The 26,116-nt window shown below is 42.7% G+C and overlaps 1 protein-coding gene across 1 annotated transcript in view; it reads left to right on the plus strand.

Annotated features, from left to right (window-relative positions):
* The window catches only part of lrrk1 (leucine-rich repeat kinase 1), a 66,591-nt gene that overhangs the window by 26,143 nt on the left and 14,332 nt on the right, over nt 1–26,116 (plus strand). Inside the window, exons 9-30 of the mRNA XM_084062348.1 lie at nt 194–357; nt 773–910; nt 2,055–2,167; nt 2,517–2,587; nt 3,801–3,930; nt 4,807–4,919; nt 5,393–5,607; nt 6,139–6,303; nt 7,073–7,245; nt 7,452–7,575; nt 7,742–7,901; nt 8,036–8,214; nt 8,336–8,433; nt 9,090–9,261; nt 9,378–9,553; nt 11,163–11,302; nt 12,019–12,319; nt 14,300–14,469; nt 21,079–21,276; nt 21,565–21,704; nt 21,791–21,928; nt 25,037–25,231. Of these exons, the coding sequence (XP_083918474.1) occupies nt 194–357; nt 773–910; nt 2,055–2,167; nt 2,517–2,587; nt 3,801–3,930; nt 4,807–4,919; nt 5,393–5,607; nt 6,139–6,303; nt 7,073–7,245; nt 7,452–7,575; nt 7,742–7,901; nt 8,036–8,214; nt 8,336–8,433; nt 9,090–9,261; nt 9,378–9,553; nt 11,163–11,302; nt 12,019–12,319; nt 14,300–14,469; nt 21,079–21,276; nt 21,565–21,704; nt 21,791–21,928; nt 25,037–25,231 (3,473 nt within the window). The remainder of the gene's footprint in view (nt 1–193; nt 358–772; nt 911–2,054; nt 2,168–2,516; nt 2,588–3,800; nt 3,931–4,806; nt 4,920–5,392; nt 5,608–6,138; nt 6,304–7,072; nt 7,246–7,451; nt 7,576–7,741; nt 7,902–8,035; nt 8,215–8,335; nt 8,434–9,089; nt 9,262–9,377; nt 9,554–11,162; nt 11,303–12,018; nt 12,320–14,299; nt 14,470–21,078; nt 21,277–21,564; nt 21,705–21,790; nt 21,929–25,036; nt 25,232–26,116) is intronic.

Raw genomic sequence — 26,116 nt, forward strand, 5'->3', positions numbered from 1 at the left:
CATCTAAACAGCATATTACATGCAGAGTTAAAAGCAGTAGAGGTTGTGTACTTCAGGGTGGTGTATATTGCATACAAAGAGATTTGGAATGACTTCACTTCAACTGCAAAAAGAAAAAACGAACAACATGGATTTCCGGTCTGAAGGCTTCAGTGTATTCACTTAATTCTTAAGCTTTGTTTTGTTCCATCAGCTACGAACTGGATTGGTCTTCGTAAACTGGAGGAGCTGGATGTGTCTGATAACTGTTTGACCTGCTTGCCAACAACTGTCATGCACTGTTTCAAATCCCTCCGCATCCTTAATGTCTGCCGCAACAAGCTCACCACTTTCCCAGACCCATGGGCCTGTCCACTGGTAGGGAAGCCATTCTGCCACTGTTTTTATTTGTGCGAGGGAAACCTCACATCATAGTTAATGCCCTGACACTGAACACATAATTTGACACGCGAGTCCACCTGTTCCCATTGTCTATTTATTTTTAAAACGTAGATGCGTCAACAGGTTTTGACACACCCACTTGACCACACTCCAGTGTGACTACAGCCGTTGTAAACACTTGGTGTGTTTGATGATGTGAGCGTCTGACGGTTTCATAAGAAACATCATAACTTCATGTCATTTTCATTGGTTATTTTGCTCCAGTCCATATGCTTGTGTCAATGTACGTATTTGGACAAGGCCTTGTGTGAATGTATTCGTAGAGTCTGTGATATGCAATGTGATGAACAGAGTTGATGACAGCCCTGCGCCCTCCCTGCTCTCTCTGCAGAAACTATGCAAAGCTTCTTCCAATGCAATAGAGAGTCTTCCCAACACCATCTCCATATTCTGGAGGACTCACTTAAATGAAGTGGACTTCTCAGACAACAACATTAAGGAGTTGCCGTCATATATATTTGAGCTTGAGGTATTTTCTATTGACTTTCTGTACACAGCTATTCTTGTGGTTTCATTAATTTAGGTTCAAGATGTTTTAATGTCACGTGCATGCACATACAATACAACTGGTAACAACAAAGCACACAGTGAAATTCTTGTACTCCTATCCTGTCTGTTTTGTTTAGAAATACTACTTTTTGAATAATCTCGGGTGGACACAAGGAGAGGAGGCCATAGCAATTCTTAAGTCATATATACTTGACTTGTCTTTTGTGGTTTAAATACAGGTTCATGTGAATTTAAAAATATCCCAATGTCTGGCAATTGTGGGCGGGTTAATACTAAAGACTGGTGAATGCCGGTGACATTTGAGCCATCTCTAACACCTACAGAAATACCTTTTGTGATCCCTTAAAACACCACAAGGTGGTACTGTTGCAACAGCGTGATATTTTGGCCTGTGACTTACTTCTTAAAGCACCAGGAAAGGTACCGTAATAATTATATAATAATTTAATTTGTTAATAATGATCAAATAATAATAATACAATATAATTAGTCCCAATTTTTTGTTGGTGTTTTTTTTTTTTTTTTGCACCGACAAAAACCCCAACAACAACTGCATTTACCCACCCTAACTATTAGGAGCAGTGGGTGCTATTAAACACCCAGGGAGTAGTTAGGTCTAACTGCTCTTAGTTAGAGCCTAACTGCAGTTTGGCCCTAACTGCTCCCTGCCTACTAACCTAAGTGTCTTGCTCAGGGACACTTTGAAACACACTGGGCAAGCTGCGGGTTGATACTGGTAACCTTCTGATTCTGAGGCGGCTTCTCTACCCACTGAGATACTGCTGCCCTAACTGTGCTATAGATTATATTTACATTACAAACAAAACAAAACAAAAAACAAACAAACAGGTGTTCATTTTAATAAATGGAGAACTATGGGATTTTTAATCCCTTTTCTTTCTTTCATTCTTTATTTATTTATTATTAATTTTTTACTGTTTTGTCTGCAAAATGATGACCGCAACAGTATTTGAGTGTTTTGTGAAGTATCCAGTTCTGGTCTTTGTTGTGTGTTTTATTTATTATAAACACAAGAGAAACTTGAAGGGTAGTGAAATAATACAAATATTCCTCCACCCCTACCCTCCCTTGTTCATTTTCAGTCTTTGGTGTCCTTGAGATTGTGTGGGAATCAGATTGCAGCCCTCCCAGCACCCAATAAGTGGAAGGGTTCTCAGCTCAGGACTCTTGACCTTTCCAGGAACCATCTAGGCAGGTAGGTCCATGCCTTAAAATTGCTGTGATGAAATTATGCCCCCAACACCCTCTCCAACAAGTATTGTTCATTCAGTGACCAGAAATACTCACTTTGTGGTTAGTGATTGTATATGACTTCACCATTATCTACTATAGACTGATCTATGTAGTCTTGATTTTGTTGTACTGTACTGTATGTGTATTGCAAATATGCCTTTACAATATTTAAGGATGCCATGTCTTTGTTATGTCCCTGATAAAAGCTTGAATAAAAGATACATTTGATTCTCAACTCCAAAATTAAAGACACCCCCACCTTTTATATGTGATTGCTGCAACCATTTATATCAGCTATTTTCTTTCTTTAGAACTGAGGAGGGCCCCAAAACCAGGAGGCTGGCCTTTCTGACGACATGGAACAGGAGGGACCCTGACCCAGGTACATATACTGCCGTCTGCTTTGGACAGCTCCCATTTAAAGACAGGGTCCCCACGGTCATGAAATTCCTGGAATTATTTTGAAAAAAAAAATAAAAAAATCCAGTACTGGAAAAGGTTTGAAATTGATCAAACATCATCAAAGGTCCTGGAATTTATCAAGGGTCCTGGAAAAATATTTGGCTATGCATTGTTTTTGGCTATTGATTTTGTTAAAACAAAACATTTTCATAAACATGAATAATATTACACGAAATATGTAACATAAGTAGTTTTTCGCCGAACGGGCTGTGTGATGGCAGCCTAATGTATGTCTCGAACTTTATTTTTGCTACACTGCCTATCTTTGGGCATTCTACATAGGAGTAAGAGACACATTATTGCGCCGAATGATTGTTATATAGGCCTGGAAATTGGGCTAAATATTCTGGAAAAGTTTTGGAAAAGTTTTGGAAATTCATTGCTAAAAATGTGTGGGGACCCTGTAAAGACTGTTGAGGCTGATCTGCTGCCATGAATGTTGATATGCTCGTACAATTATCAGGGTCCCCACGGTCATGAAATTCCTGGAAATATTTTGAAATAAAATTTTAAAAAATCCAGTACTGGAAAAGGTTTGAAATTGATCAAACATCATCAAAGGTCCTGGAATTTATCAAGGGTCCTGGAAAAATATTTGGCTATGCATTGTTTTTGGCTATTGATTTTGTTAAAACAAAACATTTTCATAAACATGAATAATATTACACGAAATATGTAACATAAGTAGTTTTTCGCCGAACGGGCTGTGTGACGGCAGCCTAATGTATGTCTCAAACATTATTTTTGCTACACTGCCTATCTTTGGGCATTCTACATAGGAGTAAGAGACACATTATTGCGCCGAATGATTGTTATATAGGCCTGGAAATTGGGCTAAATATTCTGGAAAAGTTTTGGAAAAGTTTTGGAAATTCATTGCTAAAAATGTGTGGGGACCCTGAATTATCTAGGATTGAAAGTAAAGCCATTTGGTTAATATTTGGTTGTTTGGCCCCGTTGATGGAGGTTTGTTTCAGAAGCTATACTGGCATGATCACATAGCCGCGAACCCCCCAATCCACTTAACAATTACAGTATAATGAAATGTATCTGCTTGTAGTGTGTCGTGGTTTGTAATGTGTGTGGGAGGATGTATTATACGTGTGTGTGTCATTGTGGCTCTTACTTGGCAGTGAGTCCCATTGAGTTTCCGATAATTCTACGCGATTCGCTGGAAGTGCTGTTCTTGAACGACAACCAGCTGGAGTGTGTGCCGCAGTCCGTGTGCGGTCTGCAGAACCTCTCCGAGCTCTATCTTTCCCAGTAAGTCCCTTTGGCATCCACATACAGTATGCCCACCCACCCACATACCCACACCCACACACAGACACGTACGCACCCACAGACACGCACGCACGCACGCACGCACGCACGCACGCACGCACGCACGCACGCACGCACGCACGCACGCACGCACGCACGCACGCACGCACGCACGCACGCACGCACGCACGCACGCACGCACGCACGCACGCACGCACACACACACACACACACACACACACACACACACACACACACACACACACACACACACACACACACACACACACACACACACACACACACACACACACACACACACACACACACTAACAGCAACACGCTTCAAGTCTGTCTCTGTGGAAAAGTACTGACAACGGTTAAACAAATTTTAGTTAAAGTTACATTAACCAGCTAGTTGATCAAGGTGATTAGTAAGGGCAGTAGGAAGAAAAATAGGGATTCAATAAGGAATCTAAACCCATTGGGGTGCAACTGAGCTTGCATTGGGCCTTGGATCCCAGTGCAGATGCTACCAGCTGGTGTATCAAATGAGTGTAGCAAATGGGTGAGATCTCTCAAACGTCTTCTCACAGAGATTGAATTGTTCTGGAAATGGATGCCAAAAAAGGATTTATCAGAGCATCAACAAGTTCCCATTTGGGGTTTTGTGTTGTTTTGTTTTTCTCCTTCTTTGGGTAAGCCGACCAAAGCTATCACATTTCTTGCCTGTGCAACCCCCCTATAGCTATTTAATAAAAAGGCTTTTCTTTTATATTTTATTACATTTATATATCTCTTTTTCATTTCTCTGACCACTCTATCCTTGTGCAATAAACTCATTCTTGATCCATGCTGTCTCCTCTATGAGAACAGTAATCCAGGTATCCGAGAGCTACCGGTGGAGCTAGGTCAGCTCTCTAACCTGTGGCAGCTGGACATTGAAGACCTGAATATCATGAATGTCCCTCTGGAGGTCAGGAAAGAAGGTAGAGCCTGAATGTCCCCATGTCCCCATATAACCCCATGACAGTCATCCGAATTTGTTTAGTTTAGTGTAGTCTTAGTAGACTAAATATCAAAATCTTAGTCTTAGTCAACAAAATGAACACTGCAGCAAATTCTGATTTAGTCTTAGTCTTAGTCGTTTGAATAACACACCACTTAGTTTTAGTCCTATTTTAGTCATCTGAAATTGTTTAGTCTTAGTCTAGTCTTAGTCAACTAAATATCAAAATCTTAGTCTTAGTCAACAAAATTAACACTGGACAGAAGTGTAGAAACCCCTGATGTCTTCTCCTTGCTTAAGCTTTGAGCAGCTATCATCTTAATTGTGGTGAAATTTGTCCGGCAATTATTTTCCTGTAAAGGTCCACCGTTTAAAACTAATTAATGCCGTATAGCCGGTCTAATTTAAAAAATGCAATCTTCACACATTATCTTCAAACTGCTGGCTGCACAGGTCCTGTGTCTGTGATGGCCTTCCTCCGGGCTCATCTCCGCAAGGCGGAGCCGTGCAAGCTGATGAAGCTGCTTGTGATTGGTCCCCCGCGGCAGGGGAAGTCTGCCCTCCTAGAGGTGTTACAGACAGGAAAGACGTCCCACTTCAGCCCCCCAGAACGCAGCATCTCCACCTCCATCTGGGAACTGGATAAACCCAACGGAGCCAAGAACAGCGTGAGGGGAAAACACATTGACAGTAGATGGACTGTACAGTACATAAAGTGCATACACGTGACCTTGACCAGAGGGTATTTAGTTATTTGTCTAATGTCTCTGTGAACAGTTCATTGCCATGGAGTTCTAAGGGGCTTTTAAAATCTGCTCTAAGACGTTCTTCCCAGCAGCGAATGACTCTTATTTACCCTCCTGTGTGAGTCAGAGACTGAGAGGGAGGGAGAGAGAGCCCCATACTCCCTAGGGACTGACCTGTGTAATTAGTAATACAGCTCTGGCTCACTACCACTACTATATTCTCCATTATTCTCCCATATGTGTGTCATTCTGAATGGAGATGGTGCAGGTGTGCGCTTGGTTATCAGACATGCATTGTTCACACCAAGTATCTCCAATGAAACGTTTGATAAAGTCATATATAAACTGACATTCCAGCCTAAACTAAATAAGTACTCAAAATAATTTTGTGTTCTTTTTTCTTATTGTTTTGCTTGTGACCATGGACAGAGCTTTAATCTTTTGTGTCAACAGAAGGACTCTGTGTCATTCAACGTGTGGGACATTGGCGGCCCGGCGAACATGTCGACAGTAAATCAGTGCTTTTTCACTGACAAGGCGCTTTACGTGGTGATCTGGAACTTGGCCCTGGGGGAGGAAGCTGTGGCCAACCTGCAGGCGTGGCTGCTCAACATAGAGGTGAGTCTAGGACCAGTGATGGACAGTAACTTTGACTTGAGTACAGTACTTTTTTGGCTTTCTTTTTTGATGACTTTCACTCAGCTTAATTTCAGATAGAAATATTGTACTTTTGACTCCACTACATTTCTAGGAAGTGACTCTTGGGACCCAAAATTACAACAATAAATTATTAATTAACCACTTAAGCCCTATTTCAAATTAAGTGAAAATAGCTGATCTACAAGCTCACAGTGAGCTACCAAATGTACTTCGTAATTTGTACTTTTCAATACTTGAGTATTAAAGTATTGAGTATACTTTAGTGTATACCTTTTCCACCACTGTCTAAGACCAATCCATATAATTTGGTTATGCCCGGCTGGACAGTTCAATACAGCTCCCTTCGGAGTCTGGTGAGAGCTATAATAATAGCTTAGTGGTCTTATAAGTAAAGACTATGTGTCTTTTTTTATTTTTCAAGTGACTCAGAGATGTGTCACTGTTAGCCAATAAGGTCACATTTGTATTTCCAGTGGGAGGGGATCTGATTTATAAGAAATGTTCTGGTTTGCAAGACCACAGGAACCAACCACTGTCTGGAGGGAAGCAATGATGATGTGGAATATGTTGAAATTACTCTCAGTCTTCATTTCCCTAAATTTGCGTCATAGCCTCATCTACTAACTTACTGCAGGTGTCTGTGCAGATCAATGGGATGGATTGTGGCAGTAGAACTCTCAGGACATTTTGGTAATAGCTTTCCTCCCCTTCTAATTTGCACCCAAAGGCACGTGCTCCAAACTCCGCGGTCATAGTGGTGGGTACACATTTGGACCTCATAGACACCAAGTTCCGCACAGAGAGGATTGCAACACTGCGTGCCTTCATCCTGGCACTCTGCCGATCTCCCTCCGGGGCCCGAGCAACTGGCTATCCTGACATCACCTGGAAACACTTGCAGTCAGTACACACATTTGACATTTTCAGGCACTCAGCCGAGTTCCTATGCAGTCACTTGGATCAATTGTGAAAGTCTAATAGCCTACTAAATTTAAAATAGAATGCCAGGGATAAAATGCCATGAACAAGACAATGGAATAATAATTAAAAAATCTGTGTATGAACTGATTGTGTGCGTGTCTGTGTCTGTGTGTGCGTGTGCACAGTGAGGTGTCATGTAAGACCCTAGAGGGCTGGGACGGTCTGAGGAAGCTGATATACCAGGTGGCTTGCTCCATGAAGGATAACAGTGGCACCTCTGCCAGTGGCAACAAAGTGGTGGGCAGGCTGGTGAGTGTAGTTGTAGTTGTCACAGGTACCTGCAGAACTGTCAGCTTCAACTTCTCATGTTCTCAAAGGATGTTCCAAGAACAAAAGATAAAAAGCAGGATGCAATGAACTTGTAGTCCAGTCACCTACCATATAAATGACCTTTTCTAAATTGTCTCTAAACTAGATCCCTAGGAGCTACCTGACACTGCAGGAAGCAGTGATTGCAGAACGGTGCAGACGAGACACTGAGGATGAGGTCCAATATCTGACTGATGCCCAGCTGGATCTCCTCATAGAGCAGAACCCAGGAAGTGACATCAGAGACTATGAGGACCTGCAGACAGGTACTGCACCTAAAGGAAACTATTATATAAAGACTTTAAGAGATTGGGTTGCATTGCTTTGTTAAAAAAAATTACTAATGCAAAATTCTTCATAACAAGTCCTGCCTTTTCTGGGTTTCGTATCATCCATGCAGCAATCAGTTTCCTGATTGAGACTGGGACCCTGCTGCACTTTCCAGACACCAGCCATGGCTTGTGTACCTTGTACTTCCTGTGCCCCGTCTGGCTGTCAGAGTGCCTGGAAAGGATTATCCACCTCAAGTCGTCCCGCTCCGTGGCCAGGAATGGGGTGATCCGCACAGAAGATCTCAGAGTAATGCATCAGTTGGCACAATGAGACATCGGCTCAACACAGCAGCTTGCATTTCCGAGTTTTTATATCAGTGCTGTGAGCATTTTCAGCGTTTTTGATTCCCATCCCGTCTGTTGTGCAGATGCTGCTGGTGGGAACAGGATTCACCCAGCAGACAGAAGAGCAGTATTTCCAGTTTCTAGCCAAGTTTGAGATAGCGCTACCTGTGGCCAACAACAGGTACTGTACCTTAGACATTCTGCTCTGAATTCATGATTAGACTCTGTGCATAACTGTAGTCTTACAGGCAGCAGATTTGAACTGGAAACCGGGAAACCAGCGATTTGTGTAACTGAACCGTCCGTCACAGGAAATGTAGTCTCGCCAGCCAGACTGTTGCCTCCCACAATTTTCAAATGCTTCCGTCATACAGTCTGGAGCTCGGAAGCTTTGAAAATGATCAAGCAATAAAGCGGATGTAACGCCGAAGAGGTAGGGGGGAGCCAGATTGTTCAGTGCCTTGTAAGTGGTGAGTAGTATTTTGAAGTGGATTCTTTATTTGACTGGGAGCCAGTGAAGGTCGTGGAGGACTGGTGTTATATGGTCTCTGGAACGGGTACTGGTGAGCAGGTGGGTAGCTGAGTTCTGGACATATTGAAGTTTATTGAGGACTTTGGAGGTGGTGCCATGGAGGATACTGTTGCAATAGTTGAGCCTGGATGTGATGAAAGCATGCCTTGTCTGGCTACGCGAGACTACAGGAAATGGGTATGCCACCTTCAGGAAACCTGGGACTACAGTTATCCACAGAGCCTATGCAGTGATGAGCATTCACATTTTGCTTTGATATCATGTAGTTTTCTAACTATGTTATGTTCTCTTTTCTGCTGCTGTAGTTATCTGTTGCCTCACCTCTTGCCCCCCAAGCCAGCCATGGACATCCATTGCTTCCGCCAACAGACTGCCAACACCCTGCAGCGCCTTTTCAAGATGAGCTTCGTCCCCGCTGGATTCTGGGAACGCTTCATCGCCAGGATGCTCATCAGCCTCACAGAGATGGACCTCCAGGTAATGGGGTCTACTTCTAAAAGCACATCAACAACAATATTATTCATCATCCACATGGCACTTCTGTACAGTTATTGCTGTTTAATATTTAATGCCCCGATTTTGTGTTGTTGAAGTCATTTGAGCCAAAGAGGAGTGCTAAGAACCAGCGAAGCAGGAACTCTGTGATCTACAGCTTTGCTGGGACTCAGAGTCAGCAGAGGAATCGTTGCAGCACCTTTAGAGTACGACGCAGCCAGACCATCTACTGGAAGGAAGGACTGCTGGTTGCCTTTGATGGGGGATACCTCAGGTCAGAGCAGGGGAAAAATAGTTCTGGGGCTAAAAAGGAATCGGGGACAATGGGACTCCACGAGATGTGAGGCAAATACATTAATTTAATTAGCTTCCAGGCCCACACTGTATGACTCATGTAATGGATTCAGGATTAGACCAATCCTCCAGATAGGTATGATTGAGTTGCAACTTTCAAACCTTTGAAGGCTCATTGAGATTAATGGGGTGTTTTTTGACTAATTTGCATGAAACACACACACACACACACACACACACACACACACACACACACACACACACACACACAGTAAAACTGCAGTTCCTATAGTTTTGCTTAGGAGGTGAGAATTGCTTTGACATCCCAATTGCAGGCACGCTGCCAGACTATCACGCTTTGCGTCTCCCCCAGGCCGAGCTAAGCTGTATCAGAGTAGACATAATTAATTGCATTCACAGACAGACTTAGCACCACATCCTGTGATAATAAGATGGTCCAGCAGCGTTATGTTCCCTCTTCAAAGCGCACACCCATACCTCTTCAAAGCACACATACCCATACCTCTATGTGGTTCACAGCCAGCTGCTCTGGCATAATCACAGCCGGCAGCTCTCACAGGTGCTTCTCAGATAAACTCACATTTCATACCATTGGGTGTATGAAGGAATAAGCTATGCTCTTGTATACATCCCTCACTTCCTCACTGCATGTACACTTGTCACTGTTAAAGGACCATCCCAGCCGTCTGGAATGTTTAGCCCATTGACTACGATTCAGTGCATCCTTGACATGACTTCAAACTATCTTCCAAAGCATGCCATCTGCATGGTAGATTCTTAAACAATACCAGATTTAGCCAATTTTTAACCTGTGTGGTGGTAGGGCTCTGAGGATGGCGATGTTGGTCTGTTTGTCCGTCTGTCCAACACTTTGGTCATAAACAACGTATCTCGAAAAGTACTGGCTGAATTGCCATGGAATTTGCTTCATGCTCCCCAGAGTATGGACCCTACTGATTTTTGGTGACCTCATGACCCTACCTCTAGCTGGGAAAAAATGGGAAGGTAGTCAAGACTTCCAACAAATATCTTTAGTCAAATAATTAAAATCCACTCTGATACAACTTAAAAATATATATATTCCCGGGACTATGTCCAGTTAGACTTTTTAAATCAATCCATGCTTTCAACTGCCTTAAACTTCAACGATAACGTAACTTTGGCAAGAAATATGACAGAAATTTCATGTTGGATTGCCTATCTAAAGTATTTTCATACCATACAGAAATTAATAGAATTCAATGACAAAATATAATTTAAAAACTACAGTATGTACTGGAAAATTAAGACCTAACCATTACTCTCAAAACATGTCAGACCACCAGTCTGGTCCTTTAATCTTGGACATGTAAAGAGCAGTTTAGTTACATAAACAAAATAAAAAACAGGAATGTATAAAACATTTTTGTGATACTTATTCTACAGTCTGGTCATTGCACCACTTATTTGATCATGCGTCCAAGTACATATACTGTAGGCTAAAGCATGGTGGTGACTACTAGTGATGATGAGAAGGGATTAGAAGAGGTGATGAAGTGAAATGTCTGGCTCTGTCTGTGTGTCTGCAGTGTGGAGTCATCTGATGTCAACTGGAAGAGGAAGAAGAGTGGAGGCATAAAGATCATCTGTCAGTCAGAAATGAGAGATTTCTCCGCCATGGCTTTCATTACCGACCATGTCAACTCTCTAATAGAACAGTGGTTCCCTGGTGGGTGCAGACCTGTTTTGTCACAGTCTCTCTTTCTCTCTCTGCTCTCTCTCTCTGAACATGGCTACACACTCAACCTCTCTCTCTGTATCTCTCTCTCTTTCTACCCTTTTCTCTTACTGCATTCTATGCGCTTTCCTCTGTCTGTCTTATAATCAGTCATTTGAATGCACAGGTGCACGTGCACCATCGTGCTGTGATTGCCTCCACAACACCAGCTCTAGTAAACTGCATCCATCCTTCATTGTCGGGTGGAGCTGCCAGTCAAGCGCTGCGTCAGACCCACCCACCGTGCACATGGCTGCACGCAGCCTCAAGCTTACAAGCCCCAATGACTCATCAACTTTAACAGGCATTGCGCGCCCAAGGATGCATACTACTTAGCCTGGTATTCCCAGACGAAACATGAGCTCCCAGATTAATCAGGTTTCCAGGCTACCTACTGCTGTCGATTTACCTGTCAAAACACCATTTGACGCTATCAGTTTAAGGCTAGCGGCTTAGTTCTGACGCGTGGAAACGGTGTAACTAAGGTTCTCAGGCTCTCAGCCTGATACGTTGGCAACGAACGAGACTAGGGATGGAGCCTTATGTTGGCTCTGCGCGTGCTGACGAGTGTGCCTAGCACGGGCACGTGAGCATATTTGACGTGCCTTGTTTTTCATACAGTCCATTAATTTGTCACTCTTATGTGTTATTTGTTTTATCTGCTGTAGCCCTGACAGCCAGTGAGAGTGATGGAAGCCTTGTCATAGAGCAGTACGCCCCCTGTCCACTGTGTGCCTCGGCGGGTAGACACAGCCAGAGCCTCCCATCCAGCCAGGCCGAACCAGGGGGAGGAGAGGCAAAAGGACGGAGCGGGACAGGGGACGAAGTGAGGAGTCACTACTTTAACATGGAGGACTGTGTGCTGGCCGCAGTGGACAAGGAGCACATCATCTGTCCCCAGCACCCGGACCTGCCTGTCCCCCTCCAGGAGCTGGTCCCCGAGCTCTTCATGACTGACTTCCCATCACGGTAATACCTCTCGCCTCACGGGCCCTGGCCTTTAACCCCAGCTGGCCCCCTAGTGACATCACCCTACCAAATGTCATTGATAGAAAACAAATGTAATTGGCAGAGGACCTGTTTTAATTCTTTGTTTTGGCCTCTGAGCCATAACCCTTGACCCTTCACACCCACCCCACCATCTGCTTCCGTTCGGCGTCCGCTCTTGTTTTTTGTACTTTATCTCTCCTGCTCGCTTTCCCTCTTCCTCCCAGTCAGGGTGATATCTAATTGTTATGGAGCCAGTGTGTGTGGATGTCAGACCTCCACTGCCTTGGCTCCACATCACTGCACCATTGTGCAGGACAGGCCTGGTGGTTTGTCTGCTGTTCAGCCAGGCAGATTCCACAGGAGCTGTCCTGACAAGAGCTGGATGGAGCACACAATACATACTAAGAGACAGATACACACACACACACACACACACACACACACACACACACACACACACACACACACACACACACACACACACACACACACACACACACACACACACACACACACACACACACACACACACACACACACACACACACACACACACACACACGCGCGCACACACACAGAGGGTAGAGAAGAGAGAGAAGGAGAGAGCCTGCGCTGCCCTCCAGGGGCTTGGCTGTATAATGAGTTTCAGTTGAATTCTTGCCAGCGACAGCATCTGTTGATGTATTGTCGAACCTCAAGGGCACCCCCACCCTGCACATGCATGATCCATCACTCCCTCAAGCACTTCCACATACACATTCACTGCCTCTGTCTGTCTTTTCCCACACACACACACACACACACACACACACACACACACACACACACACACACACACACACACACACCAGCTGACACAGTCAAGGACTCAGAAGCGGTACTGGAGGATTGGTTGTGCAACTGGCCTCCAAAGGCCTGCTGAGATGTTTGCCTCCCAGTCCCTACCGAATATTTATGCAATCACACAAACATGTTGTCCTCCCATTCATAAATACATTGGCAGATATCAAATAAATGAATTCCTGAAAGCTTTATATTATTACCGTCAAGATGCACATGCAGACTCACTAACCAAAGCTACCACATATGTGCGCGCACACACATACGCACACGCTTCTACAGTACACACACATAACCCCAAATGCTGAACAGGGAGAGAAAAATGACTCTGCTGAAATGCAATTCATAGCATATGTGAAGTGAAAGTGGCTGATCTAATGTTCCCCTAGTTTTTATGTCCACATGTGAGACCTTTAAGGAAACTATTTCCAGAGCTAGATGTTCAAAGTGGCATCATTTGGATTGGCATCTGACCAAGGACTATTGTTCTAATGCTAAATTCAACCACCATCTTGGTTTGTTTTCGTTGCATTACTTGAAAGAGCTATGGAGAGGGATGTAGAGGATACTGCTAATGGCTCAGGAATGCAGCTATACTGTGGGCCTATAGGAGAGCACTCCAGACAAAATGTATACTGTACTTTGTTTCCCAGATGTGCCACATATGCTGACGGTAAATTGGGGTAAAATTGAGTTTAGGGTTATAGGCGTTCTGATTGTTTTTGCGCATGCGCTGATGGGTCAGGAAAACACATTTGATTTTTTTTAATCAAAATATCCACGTTGTGTATATAGGATTCAGGGACATTGATTGGGGATCAGTTGAGTGTGTCTCCCGAATCTATGCTTTCACTATCTGAACAATTCATTGCAAATATATCAAAATCATTATATTGAATGATGCAATATGCATATTGCAATATGCTGCTATCCTTTTTATAGAAGTAAAACCCAGACTGCTTCCTTTACTTAAGGATTATGATATGGTGTATTAATAATACAGGTGAAGTTATGGCAAGGGACAGGGATTTCTTTTTTATGGAATTAATCAAGGGTGTGTGTGTGTGTGTGTGTGTGTGTGTGTGTGTGTGTGTGTGTGTGTGTGTGTGTGCGCTTCAGCCTCTTCTTGGAGAAGGCCCAGTTGGAGTGCTCAGAGGAAGAGACAGATATTCTGGGCCAGGGTGGGAGTGGAACCATCGTCTACAGAGCCCTCTATCGGAAGCAGCCAGTAGCTGTTAAACGCTTCCACTTCAAGAAGTGTCGACAGCAGATCATCCGCAGTGACACAGGTAACAGAAATGACATGTTTACTCTGGAATCCCAGCCAACCTCAAAGTTCACATAACATGACATCGACTCTTGACCCCCAACTAGACCTGTCACAATTATTACATAATCGTCTCATTGCAATTATTTTAGATGATCACAATTATTTTCTGCATAATGGTCATAATCATTTCCATCGGCCGGCCAGCCGGACGGCGGGCAGACCACGGCCACGTCACTCTGACATAACCATAATCAAACCACGGCCACGTCACTATGACTACGTCGTAACGGTCATGTCACTATGACTCGGCCATAACCATATTCAAACATTTTCAGAAATTGTGGAACGTTTTTCATATATTTTTAAACATTCCCAAAAAATTGTGGAAATAGTTTAAAAACTATTTCCACAATAAATGTTTTTTTTTTACGATAAAGTTATTAAATATGTATAGTTATCTGTCATATCTGCCCTGTGAAACTTTTGTTTACGAAGCCTAAAATCCATACAGAAATGTAATTTTTATTCATAATGTTCCACGACAGAAACGCAATTACATCGTTAATCGTAATTATTTGAGCAACAATTAATTGGTAAGTAAAATGTCATACTCATAACAGCCCTACCCCCAACCAAACTACTGTAACTCTCAATGTTTTGAATATGTGAAATTCCTGATATTTCATTGTACAACAGATAGCCCTGGTATTTCTCTATTCACTGTCTCCATTTCAAGCTTTAACCCTTTTCACTCTCCATTTTATCATTCTTAATTCTCAACTCTCTGGTTTACATTCTATTCTATATTAAGTTAACCTTCCACCTTCAAACACAGATGTGTTTAGCTTGATTTTCTTTATTGCAGCATTGCAGAACTCTTTTATTATTGGTGCTACCTTCTCTTATATGTCTCTTCTCCATTTCATCAACATCTCTGTCCACACTAGCCCTGATGTTCTCACCTTGTAGTCTGTTTGGTGCATGTCATTATCTGTGAATAAGTCATGGGTCACAAGTCCAGAAAAAGCTGCAAGATAAAAGAACGGAACATTTGGCAGCCATGCATGCATTTCCACTATGAATCTTGCCTTAGACTTGGGCTGTTTTCCAGTCATTATTTCAAATGACCTCCCTCAGTACATAAGAGAGACGTAGTGGAATTAACAATTGCCTCTTTTTGTCGCTAAATGCTGAGTCATAACAATAGAAGCCAGTTCGCCAGTTGGTACATACTGTAGTGTATTTAAAAGAGGTTGTGACAAGGGTCTCACAACATTAATGTTAGATGACTCACAAAGTAAATAACGTAAAACTTCATAATAAGGAGACCTTATTATAAACAAAAGGCAGCTGCTTGCCATGCTCATAAAACAAAGAAAACATAAACCAAATAGCTTTCAGTCCTTTTCAGGATCTTCACTAACCACTCTGAAACTTGGCTCTGGCATCACTGTTACAAAAGGACATGGCCTCCCAGCCAATCAGACTGCCAAATAAGAGATGTCTGAGAAGTAAAAGGTGCAAGTTAACCTATGTTTTACCTAATTATTTCCTGCACGGGGCATCATCCCATGGCCCTCTCCTTTTATAGCCAACAACAAACTGCACTCCTCTGCCATAGATGTCAACCCTGTACAGGAATAATCTCCAGTGTCCTTGAAAGCCATTTTGATGCAGTTCATGACAAACCATGAACTCACCTTTGATTGATTGAAAACTTTATTAGTCAGCAATGTAAACAGCACGTGGTACAATAAGACATTAAAAGCTAAAAGGATAACACAAAAAATGACTTGTTTTCATTGTGGTCCTATGTATTAAATTCATCAACATAGCGTACACAATTAACACAAAAATACTTGTCATCAACAAATACAAACACTATATTTACAAAATAAATGGGAAAAATTACATTTACCTCCGCTTTTGGTCTCCTGATAGATGCTTTTTCAGGCCGATTTTGAAATAAACCAGTGTTACGCATCCTTTTAATGGATGGTGTCAGAGTATTTTGGTGGCAGCGCAGTAGAATGAGAACTTTCCCATATTTCTTCTAAATTTGGGTGGTACCAGATCATGGTCGCTCCCTCTAGTGTTGTGGCTGTGGGTGTCACTCACTTTGGAGAAGTAGTTTGACAGGTATGAGGGTGTTGAGGGCACTGTCTTAAATACCAATCCCAGTGATATTTGCTTAACCCTGTATTCTACCCTGAGCCATCCCAAACTAGCAAAGTGTGTTGGAATTAGGTGTGATCATGGGCTTAAGGCCGACAAGTAGTCACATCAGTTATTTTTGGAGGTGCAAGCATAATCAAAATGGCATTGAATGAGGGATCCAGCTAGAGTCTTCAGAGCACCTTTGTTGACAAAAGAGGAAATCCTGTACAAAAATCTTGTTCTTTGATTGACTTTCTTGATCACTTTTGATGCCATTTTTTCACCCGTCAGTTTGTTGTCAAGGATACAACCCAAATAGGTAACCTCTTCTTTGCTTGAGATTCCTATATTGTCTACTCTGACCTTGAAATCACCAGCAGATAACCACATGAACCCTAGCATCACTATTCTGGTCATGTCATAATAGGCAAGCTCCCTAGGCTAATTTTTTTTATTTAAAGCATAGACATTTGGGGGACCCTGGTCAAAAGACCAAACCAGGCATTAATTCCTGTCTGAGATCGGACACGGCAGTGATGCTGTGGATGCTGAAAGTTAAAATGGCCTGCATAGTGAACCCCAGCCCAGGTCTCTTGTAGTGACTCATACTAGACCCTCCATCTTCCACCAGGACAGACTTCTTTGTCTTCCAGTGCTTTAGCTGGGTGAGGGGGATCAACTCTCAAGGTGCTCTGAAATGACTGGCTGCCTGCCTGCCTGGTTGGCTGCTTCACATGAGGTGTCTATCTGTTCCAATCTAATAACTCTAATAGGTCCCACGTACTCGGTCCCATGTGCCGGCTGCTGTACTTTACTGCATAGGTGCAGTGGAGATTGAGAAACCCAACACTGTTCATTAAGGTTTATTGCTTAGAGGGAAATCTCTCCACAGCATGGTAAAGCACAGCTTCCACCAAATAACACCGTTAACTTAGACACGGCTTCCATTTTTCTAAGCGGCAGTATTAACAAGGCAGGTTATAAATCTGCGCAGTGGGACAGGAGCCATGGTGGAGTTCTTGGACATTAGAATTGAATGTGTGCTTTCGTTTGGTGTGTGTAATCTCTGACACTTACTGGTCGCAGACACAAGGCAGCACACTCCCCTCTCTGTCATTATGTGGCCAGAAGGGTGTAAAAGCTCTGCCCTGCCCCTAGAGGCTTTGATGCTTCTTACACCAAACTGGAACAAAGTGATGTAAGCAAACGGATATTGGCTGCAAAATGTGGGTCATGACTGAAAGCACAAGATCGCGGATGCAAGAAGTCAAAATGGGCTTTTTCAGGAGGGTGTCTAGGGATAGGGTGAGATGCTCAGTGACAGTCATCTGTGAAAAGAGTATAGGCGCCTTTGCTTAGAAGGAGTGGTTCGGGCACCTAGTAAACAATGCCTTCTGGGCATCCCCCAGGGATGTTTTCAAGGCACACCCAGCTAGGAAGAGACCACGGGGACCAGATGGAGGGATTATATCTCCACGCTGGCCTGGGAACGCCTCATGATGCCTCAGGATCCCTTAGTTAGAGCTGGCTAATGTGGCCAGGGATTGTCTGCTGGAAGTGATACCTCCATGACCCGATTCCGGATAAGCAGACAAAGAAGGATGGGTGCAAAGTTAACATTTTGACCTGCGGGTGGCACTAGAGGCTAGGTCATGGGGGTCAAATGGTTAGGGATCAACATCTGGGGAGCATGAAGTGAACAGCAACTTTCATGACAATCTGCACATTAGTCTTTGAGATATGTAATGTAGAACTGGATAGTTTTTACTAAGGTGGTGCTTGAGGAAAGGCCATGGGGTCTCCAAAATCAGTAGGGGGTCATCCTCCTGGGAACATGAAGGTACACAGCACAACATGGCAATTTAACTTGTAGATTTTAAGATATCTTGTTTGGGACGGATAGACCAATTGACCAACATTTCAGACATTAGAGCCCCGCTGTTGGCGGGGCTAAAAACCTCTCACACACGTGAAATTACATATTTCAACAAAAATGGCAGATATTTAAGGAGATTTGGATAAATGAGTGGACTAGAGTCACACTGAAAATGTGGAGAAAGATGAAGTTATCATTTGAATTGCCTAAACAAATCTCAGCCCTAAGAATCATTGGCTTTATAAAGGATTTTATGCCATCCCAGATGGTAGGTTTGTGGTTTCAGAAAGTGGTCAGGACATGGACTCACTAATCTACACCTATTATCTGGGAATGATGGCCCTAAACCATTTGAACAACTGAGGAATGAAATCAAGCTTCCAAACATAAACTTTTTTGATACTTTTTTTTTTAACAAAACATAAAGAATGGGATAAAGCCATGACACAATTTACAAATTTAAATAGACACTCCTATCCAGAGCAACTTGCAAGTGTGAGGTTGGAGTGCAGAGAGAACAGCGTAGTGCCCCAAAGAAACTAGGATACCAGGTTAACAATGAACAATGAACATGCTATCTAAATGACATTCTGTACATTTGACACTACAGGACACCAGGTAAATAGCATCTAAATAACATGCTATCAGCTATCAAAATCACATTCTTAACATTTGTGGTCGAGAAAAACTAATCTAAGAAACAAAAAACATGAGAACAAGTGACCAAGATATGACTGCATAATAGCCATATCTTTGTCAATTGCTACCGTCAATCGAATGAAAAGGTGGCAAGAAGGGGGACAGTGAAGTGAAGTGCTCGAGGGAGCTATTTATAAAATTCCAAACAGGGGACAGGGATAGAAAATGTATTAGAGAATTTTACTAAATATTTTGTATATGAGCCCAAATAACTCACTACACAAAAGGAAGCTGAGAAGATGAAGATGGGAAGCTTAAATTAACGCAGACATACAGTATTTCCAGACATATGAGAAGAAATATGCTCTAGTCTGAAGCATATCTAGTAACCAACTCAAATACATGGAAGGAATTCAAGTGGAAGGGGATTAGTCAATTTTAGTGCCTAAAGTGGGACCAGCATATTCAAATTGACGTTGGAAGGGTTGCGAGACACATATTGGGAATCACACCCATATTTTGGTCCTGCCCTAAATTAAGAATGTTATGGACCATTAAGTGGTTAAAACCAGATCCCCCAACATACAACATACAACTAAAGACGGATGGGAAATTTTCCAGATGGAACAAATGACATGCTCCCTGAGACTTGAAACGGACATTATTCATTAAAAGGTACAGTCCTATTATGGCTATATTAATACAATAAGACCACTTACTGTACACACACCACTTTTAAATCACATTCAGTCCCTCCTATATCCTTCCACACACATGCATCTTTTACATACTGTCTGCATATACACTTCTTTGACCATCATTTATTAATTCATTTATGTTTCTCTTCATCCTATGTTTTTTTTAATCTTTGGTTGTTTATATTTTATACTCCAGTTCATATCCTATGCTTTTGAACAGGAGTCACCACCATGCCTGTGTGTGGTGGACATTTTCATCAAAAGTCGATTTTTGCCTCAGACGTACAAATAATATTTCTAGAAACCATAGGCAGGGTATGGGGATGGCAAATATTTGACCAACTATTATAGGCTAATTGTTTTCTATACCACCTGGTCAACATTATTATGTAAATAACAGCAATTACATGCACTGACTGTAAACAATAATGCACAGCTAATAATGCAAACAGTAAAAACACTGAATACTAGTTACTAGTCTCCCTCTCTCTCGCTCTGTCACTCTGTTCCTCTCTATCTATCTGTGTGTGTGTGTGTGTGTGTGTGTGTGTGTGTGTGTGTGTGTGTGTGTGTGTGTGTGTGTGTGTGTGTGTGTGTGTGTGTGTGTGTGTGTGTGTGTGTGTCTCTCGCTCGCTCGCTCGCTCGCTCTCTCTCTCTCTCTGTGTGTTTAGCTCTGTCTCCATTGCTCTTGTCTGTGGATTGATTTAAGCACTCGCTGAAGTGTCGACATTGAGCAGCAATAATGAAGTACACATTACTATGTATGTGCATTGTGCACAATAGCCAGCGGCAGTACAGGATTGGTGACTAGCAACATGTCATATTGACATTTACCAAATAAATTCATACACATTAGATTGTGGAAAATATTAGATTAATATTTAGGAAATATTATATAACATAGATTGTGAATATTTAGATTAGACATATTTTTATTCACATATTGATGAAAAAATGTTTATGGACAAGTCTTGCCACAGACACGCCTGTCCATGTACGGACATGTTGACAACCCCTGGTTAAACAAGTATTTTGTTTAATTTATGTTATAAGAATTGTAATGAAAATGAAGAAATATAAATCCTTTGGATGCAGCTGAAAAATACAGAAAAATATGTTTGTACTGTATAAGTTGCCGAAACTGAAATTAAATTATGTAAAAATAGATAGATATTTGATACAAGGTGAAATTATTATGTACACTTTTGTTCCATTTGAATTCATCTCTGTTGTTGTTGTGTGTCCCCAATCTCTGAAGACACCATGGTGAAGCATCTTCAGTCTGTAGATGCGTGCCGGTGCTTTTCAGAGTTCCGCCAGGAGGCCAGCATGCTGCACTCCCTACAGCACCCGTGCATCGTGCCCCTAGTTGGCATCAGCATTCATCCACTCTGCTTCGCACTGCAGCTGGCCCCACTGGGCAGCCTCAACACAGTGCTAGAGGACAGGTACAAAGGTAACACGGTTAAAACTTGATGAATATAGAACATTTAATTCAGTGAAATGCAATACAACATGCTTTAAATTAAGTTTAAGTGTATGGAGGAAAGTAGGCAATAAAAAAAAAGTCAAAAACTGAAAAAATGTATACATATGTAAGAAATAACATGGGGAGAATTAATTATTTTTAACCGACTTGTGACACTTTAAAAAAAAAAGTAGATATTGGCTTATTCAGGCCATTGTCCTTATAGTTAATGTTTCCACCTGAAATTTGTCATGCTTCTGCCATTCCCACTTGTAGGTTCTGGGTACATGCCTCTGGGTCACATGCTTACCTTCAGGGCAGCCTACCAGATCGCGGCTGGCCTGGCATACCTGCACAGGAAGAGCATCATTTTCTGTGACCTTAAATCTGACAACATCCTGGTGTGGTCCCTAGAGGTGTGTATGAGTGAATTCAACAAAGAGCTCAGGACCAGCATGTGCCCTGGTTCAGCCTGCTCAGTGATCCGTCTGGGTTCTTTCAGGTGGACGATCCGGTCAATATCAAGATGTCTGACTATGGCATCTCTCGCCAGTCCTTTCATGAGGGGGCACTGGGGGTCGAGGGCACACCTGGCTACCAGGCTCCTGAGATCCGGCCAGGCATTGTCTACGATGAAAAGGTACTTTCTACGGCCTGTCTTGAATTAGCTTAGCACTCATGCACACTAAGAATGCATGTGCCCCTTCATGTACTAGTTATCTAACATTTATTGCATGTACACATACATATTTTGTTGCTATAATTGTATTATTTATATTTAGTATTATTCAGCCATGATGAGTCTGTTGTATGATAGATTCATTGGAAGTAAGTGATCCTCTCCTGTGTTTTTAGCTCCTTCCAAAACAAACTGGGTTATCTCTAAGCTGGAACGTGGTTCCACTATCTATGATTTTTCTTGTTGATTCGTGTTGTCAGAATCACATGCTTAGCACAATAAATGTATAGGAATTTTCTTTAGTTGCATTGTTTATAGTGACAATATACAAGGCTTTATCCTTGCAGACAGTGCAGGGATAACAGGACCTCACAAACGGAGTGACTATAGTGATGCACTGCAGGGATAACACGACCTCAAACGCAGTGGCTAGAGTGATGCACTGCAGAAGTGACAGTGCAAAGCATACTGTGTGCCGTAGGCTATAGATATCTACCTAGTACTTGCTCATGTAAAACCTTACGCACAGCATACCAAATGGTGACAGCTTCAGAGGAAAGCCTATTCATGAAAGTAATCTCTAGATGTTGAGACTATTATGTGTCATCTTGGGTGTTTAACATCACTTCTGAATCTTCGACAAGCATGCCTTATCTCGGGACACGCGTTGAATTTAATCATAGTCGCTCAACTCAAGCGTTCACATTTGTTTCCGAAATGTACTATAATGTATGTGCGCACCATGAGGGGGTGTATATTGTGAAAGGAAGTGATATGGCCTCTTCCATATTCATGCCTTTCAATGTAAGGTGTGGAGAGTGAAAGGACTGACCTGGTCTCACTGTTTATTTAGCTTGTCGTTCCAGAGGATTTATAGTTAGGGGGCTGACTGTTATGACTGGCTACTTCCTCTCTACAGCATGTTGCCCTACTGTCTGATTAGTACCACATGTAGGAGTAACTTTAATGGCACAGGGTGAAGAAAAGGTGTGTGTGTGTGTGTGTGTGTGTGTGTGTGTGTGTGTGTGTGTGTGTGTGTGTGTGTGTGTGTGTGTGTGTGTGTGTGTGTGTGTGTGTGTGTGTGTGTGTGTGTGTGTGTGTGTGTGTGTGTGTGTGTGTGTGTGTGTGTGTGCGTGCGTGCGTGCGTGCGTGCGTCTGTGCACTGTTTGCATGCACATAAATGCTCAATATATTTTGTCTAAATCCATGTTGTTGTGTGACTAGTATTCAAGTAATGTTGTTGTTTAGTGCCCTGCTCCCACTGTCATCTTCCACCCCAGAATAACAGTGTCTCTCTGACGTGGCTTGCTCCTATGAGCTCTCCTCTCCCTTGGGAGGGCAGGTTTACAGGGGGTTACTTTCTTTACTGGCCCCTGCCTCTGCGGGGAAGCATTTCAAAGAGCACAGAGAGAATCTCCATAAGCCCTCACCACCTCTGTGCATATCCCTCAGAGTCTGCTGACCTCAGCCAATCAGGCTCTCCCTGGCATTGATTACACTTTTTGATGAGGTTTGGGTATTATAATGTGATGCAGCAAGGGACTGGTTGAGCAAAGTCAAGAGAGGAGGGATTAGGGGCAGGAAGCTGTGATTAAATGAAGAACAGACAAAGTGCACTATGATGTGAGAAGTAAAGCATGGAACATTGGGAGAGGAAGATTTGTGTGATGGAGAATTCCTTATATGAATATAGTAGTTTTTCCATAACTCCTGTGACGCCGCAGCATGCCACAGACCGTAAGCATATCTGGAATAGTTACTATGTGATGTCATTGTAGATGTGCTGGAACAGCTTTGGCCTGAATGGCCTCACACTACTGTTCTGAAATTATGCAGCGAGGGCTCACAGGACCCTTTTAGTCCGTCCTCCAGCCATGGCTATGCATAGAAAGGAATTCATTTAGGTATTTAGGCACACAGATATAATATGCTGGAAGGACTGGATGAATGGCCTCCATAGATAAGACAGAAGATGAGCATAACGCAGAACTGGCTGTCTCGATCGTGGTTGCTGTAGAGAATCATTAAAGCTGTCTAAATCAACCCCTCCCAAGACATCTTTCTCTCTCATTGGCCTCAGACTGAATTAACGGCGCCGGGTTGTACCACGTAGTGGGGGACACAAGGGGGGGCGGGGGGGGGGGGGGTTGGGGGGGTCAGGGGGAGGGGGGTTTACTCTAATTCAAATTAGAATAACTCTACTCTGCATAAGGCTTCATGACATTGATTCTCCCCTCTAGCTAAAGTACTGCTTGCTTCAGACTGGCAGAGTGACTGCAACATTGTAATGATGTAGGCGGCAAATAAAATACATGGAAAAACTACTACTAAATAAATAGGCTACATCCTGGATAAAAATGCAAGAACAACAGTGTTGTTATGTCTCATCTATTAACACATTGGCTGCCAAAAACGCAGATCTGCGTTCTATTGAATAGAACACATTGGCTGCTAAAGACGCAGATCTGTGTTTTATTGAAAAAAAAAATATATATTTTTTTTTTTCATTTGACCCAAAGACCAAGGAGATATGATTTTTCGAAGATTTAGACTCCCATCCACTTCCTTGTTAACTTAAAACTTAAAAATTCTGTATCTCGGCTCCTGAGTACTTTTGTTTTTTCATTGAAAAATCTCTGGCAGTCTACTGCAAAAAATCTGAAATAATTGGCAGCCAATGTGTTAATAGCGAAATCTGACAATAAACAACAATCATCAATCAGCATTGTAGACAGCAGCCACGTTGTACCCCAAATGCTTCGGGTTCGCCTGTCAGTCCTAAAGCAAAGGCTTTTCAACACATCGTTCACGTCCAACACATTAGTCAACTGTGGATGTGCGGTGAAAGCAGGGAGTTGAGGCGTTTAACCGTCATGATAATGGTTGTTTATGATTGGAATATGACATTTATTGCATGTGTTCTGTTTTCCTGGCTTTGTGCCAGGATAAGTCATAAGCTGCATACGATCTGCATATGGGAGAGTCTGATCGGATTTCTTTAAAGCCTTTCCACGTGGGAAAGGAGATTTTAGCCTTGACCCCTTTCTTTTTTGGCTCCCCATCCACCAGGTGGACATGTTCTCCTATGGCATGGTGCTGTATGAGCTGCTGTCAGGGCGGAGGCCTGCGTTGGGCCACCACCAGCTCCAGATAGCCAAGAAGCTCTCCAAGGGAATCCGACCTCCGCTGGGCAGCCTTGAGGAAGTCCAGTTCCACTGCTTCCACAGCATGTTGACCGCATGTTGGGACACCAAGCCGGAGAAGGTCAGTGGAACACCAACCTGCCACAGAGGAACTCCACATGGTTCCATCAATGGACAGTGACAGGCACAGAGGAACAGTAATAGTGCTAAAGTTTGTAGTACTAAAACCCAGAATTGGGTGGATTCCCTCACCAAATTTCCAAACGCTTTTCCCTACAGGGTTATTGATTGTTGCAGAAAATAAGGTCTGTTGGTAAACATACGTTTATCTATGATAAAGTACACCCATTAATGGAGCGCCGATAGCCGAGGGATTAAAGCGTGTACCACACAGGCTACGATGCTTGACAGCGAGTTCCAGGTTTGATTCTGATTCCTGGGTCAGGCGGACCTTTGCTGCATGTCACTCCCTGACTCTCTCTCCCTGTTTCCTGTCTCTCTACACTGTAAATATCAATAAAGGCAAGACAACCCCCAAACGAAAGTACATACGTTAATATATCTACTGAGAATTTCTTGCAGCTTAAAAAAAAAAGATTTATATATTTTAGGGCTTTTTCAGCACTTTTATTAGACAAGAAGAGTAGTGAGACGAAAGGGGTAGAGCAGGATTCAAACTTAGGTCCTCCTGACTCACATGGACATTATGGTCTGGTCCATGCACTTACTGCTACACCAGGCACCCCATGTCCCTTTTTTTATTGTACTGCTTACTTCTATTGCGTGTGGTTCAAAAATGTTAAAAAGTATGTTGATTTGTGGAGATTATCTTTTTGAACAAAACATGTTAATATCATAAGCAGTTGTTTTCTACAGAGCTTATTGTCCGAATTTATCCCAAACCCAAAAATTCCATTGGAAATCTGCCGTGGGAACCCATGGCAGAGGCAACTCCCAGGTTAGCCTACAAACAGACCTTATCACTAGAACACTATTCAGAAAAGCT

Source organism: Gymnoscopelus microlampas (genome assembly GCF_963454915.1).
Source record: "Gymnoscopelus microlampas genome assembly, chromosome: 1".
NCBI lineage: Eukaryota > Metazoa > Chordata > Actinopteri > Myctophiformes > Myctophidae > Gymnoscopelus > Gymnoscopelus microlampas.